Source organism: Acanthamoeba castellanii (genome assembly GCF_000313135.1).
Source record: "Acanthamoeba castellanii str. Neff unplaced genomic scaffold scf7180000084735, whole genome shotgun sequence".
NCBI classification, from domain to species: domain Eukaryota; phylum Discosea; order Longamoebia; family Acanthamoebidae; genus Acanthamoeba; species Acanthamoeba castellanii.
The window spans coordinates 18676-21428 of NW_004457652.1; the positions used below are offsets into that span (position 1 = coordinate 18676).

At 56.3% G+C, this 2753-nt stretch overlaps 2 protein-coding genes across 2 annotated transcripts in view; one reads left to right on the forward strand and one right to left on the reverse strand.

Annotated features, from left to right (window-relative positions):
* The window catches only part of ACA1_357500 (uncharacterized protein), a gene marked incomplete at both ends in the record, with an annotated part of 1199 nt that extends 1007 nt beyond the window's left edge, over positions 1 to 192 (forward strand). Inside the window, one exon of the mRNA XM_004352645.1 lies at positions 63 to 192. Within this exon, the coding sequence (XP_004352697.1) occupies positions 63 to 192 (130 nt within the window). The remainder of the gene's footprint in view (positions 1 to 62) is intronic.
* Positions 193 to 1571: 1379 nt separating this feature from the next.
* Positions 1572 to 2753, reverse strand: part of ACA1_357610 (RasGEF domain containing protein) — a gene marked incomplete at both ends in the record, with an annotated part of 3049 nt that continues 1867 nt past the window's right edge. The window contains 4 exons of the mRNA XM_004352647.1: positions 1572 to 1772; positions 1930 to 2101; positions 2241 to 2462; positions 2546 to 2648. Of these exons, the coding sequence (XP_004352699.1) occupies positions 1572 to 1772; positions 1930 to 2101; positions 2241 to 2462; positions 2546 to 2648 (698 nt within the window). The remainder of the gene's footprint in view (positions 1773 to 1929; positions 2102 to 2240; positions 2463 to 2545; positions 2649 to 2753) is intronic.

The window sequence follows — 2753 nt, forward strand, 5'->3', positions numbered from 1 at the left end:
GACGCAACATCGCTGGCGCCACAGCAACAGCCGCAGCCGCTGCCGCAGCCTGCGATGATCAGTCCTGCGGCCAAGGCCGCCGGATCTAAGATGCGCGCCAAGGCGCCCAAGTGGGTGCCCAAGGCCGCGGCGAATACAAACACGAACGCGAACACGACCCCGATGAGCGATGCCGAGACAGCCGCCTCATGAGACCCGGTCTCACGTGCGTCGATCGGCTCTTTCGCCACGCCACCAAGCTCTTCGAATCGGGCGTGTCCGCGCGAGTGACCCCGCCCGCCCGGGAAGCACTTCACCACCACTAGCACTGCCGAAAGCCGGCTCGGGGGTTACCCCCTCAGCGAGCTGCTGCAAACTACCACTCGCGCCACATGCGGCCAGTCCCGCGCCCGGGTCGTCTCCGCGCCGGGACGCACCTCTCTTATGCCTTCTGCTTCCCTTCTCTCTGTCAACTCTTCATCCACATCCACACGATCACGGGCTCATGCGCTTGCACAGCCACCTTACAGCCTGATCTATAACAAAACAACCGTCTCTTCGTTCTTTGGTTTCCTTCGTTCTTTTTTTTTCTGGTGTGGTTTTGTGCGAGTGGCGATGGTCCCAGAAATGGGTGGAGAGCATTGAAGTGGGCCAGTGGCCCTGTGGGGAAAGGATTAGCTCAACAACAACAACAACAACAACAACAACAACAACAACAACAACAACAACAACAACAACAACAACATAATCCTGCCCCTCGTCATCACATCATGATACACCGGTTGCACCGTCATAACAAGAACACCGCACACTGGGCGCTGCCGCAGAAAGCGTCCACCGCCGGGAGCACCACCTGGCCCAGGTGACCACCAAAAAAGAAAATGAAAAGCTGGTGGTTGCGTCATGGGTCAGTATGGCGCAGGGTGTGGGCGTCGGCCTCGCCACAGGGCTCAAGACCCTCTTTAGGTCCTGAGCCCCAGCGTGCGTGAGGCCATCACACAACGCCCCGCGCCATGAGCAGTGCCGGAGGTTCCATCGAAGTAACCCATCGACAAAGCACCAAGCTCACACTGCAATCCATCACCCATGCCCAGTTGAGGCCTACCACACACGCCCGCTTCCTTGATTGTGGGATGATCAGAAAGCGAGCTGCTTTCGTTCTTTATTCTGTTTTTTTCCCAACTTTTCGTTCTTTCTTTTTCCTGGCCTTGGGGAGAACGACAAGCTTGTGTCGGTTCAGCCAAAACGCTAAGGCGTCCCACAATGAGTGAAGAAGGCCCAGCGTTGAAGTAGTCAGGCGGAGGACCAGGTTCAGTACAAGAATCAACCCTTAGTAGCAAGAGCGAACAGGTTCACAGTTTACACCTCTGAAAGAGGTGGCCTGCTCGTTCCTCTATTCCGAGGGGCTGAGCGGTTCCCAACAACTGAAAAACAATACTACCACACATAACAATCAACACCACTCGCAATGCATGGCAAAGAGAAAATTGGTAGCCTCAAGCCCCTTCCAGCAGCGATTAACGGCCGTCCCTAGACTGGTTGCGATCCCTTTATGACTGAATAAACTGTGAGAGAGCGACACTTTTAAAAGCCTACATGCTCACCTTGTAGGAGGTTACTCCTGACTTGTCCTTGTTGGGCAGGTCGAGGTGCTTGGTCACGTCGATGCCCAGCGTCCACAGGTTGTCCAGGTCGTAGGCCAGCTCCCCGCCATACACACCCAGATCCCGCTCCACCCACCAGTCCCCCTCTCTTCGCCCCTTGCCCCTCTGAGCGAAAGCATACTCGCAGATCTGCCCACCACACACGACACGACACGACCAACGACACGACCAACGACACGACCAACGACACGACGCCCAACATTGCACGCGCACGCGTGATTGAGTTGGTTACAACCACCAGCAACTCAACTATCATCTCACACGCCCCACACGAAGGCAGGCGTACACGAGTGCGAATGTAGGCGGGCGGCTTATCGGTGAAGGGATTGTGTTGGACCAGGGCGAGAACGGCAGGCGTGTTCTTGAGGAGACCCGCCAGGAAGGCCTTGTACCACTCGGGCGGGAGCGGGTTGCCCTTTTGCACACTCAGCGGAATGATCCACAGGTGCCAATCCAACCTACACATCCACCCACATTGCATATAAGAATAGGATATATCTGTCTTTCTCTACATCAACTGTATCAGGTGATAAAATAGACAATATATATATTACTCAAAATCATATATTGAAAAGATGTGTAAGGTGGTAGGAGTACCTAGGCCAGTAGGTGGGCGGGGTGACGATGAGCGGGAGGTGGGATGGGCGGGAGGGCTTGAAGTGGAAGCCGTAGCGCCGCCAGTCGGTCTGGCCGTCGTCGGAGCCCTCCACCACCAGCTCCCACCGCTTGTCGTGCAGGCCCGCGAACATGCCGTACACGTTGACCAGGCAGTAGGGCGACACCAGCCCGTAAAGCCAGTAGGCCACATCCGGCAGCGGTCTGTGTTCGGTTGGAAAACAAGAGGCTCAGGGTGGGACAATCTGCACGCACCACCGCACCACCGCATAAAGAGAGAAGGTGACCTGGTCTTGGTGACGTCCACCAGGGGAACGATGGAGAGAACCAGATAGGCTACCGCGTAGGTTACGACCGCCAGCTCGACCCAGGCAGACGCAGTAACCTTGTCTGCTATCCGATTACGTGAGTGACGGACGAGATGAGCGAACGGACTGGAGTGCTGACGATTGTCGAGGAGTGAAAAAAAGGGGCTAAACCTGACGAGGAGGCGTG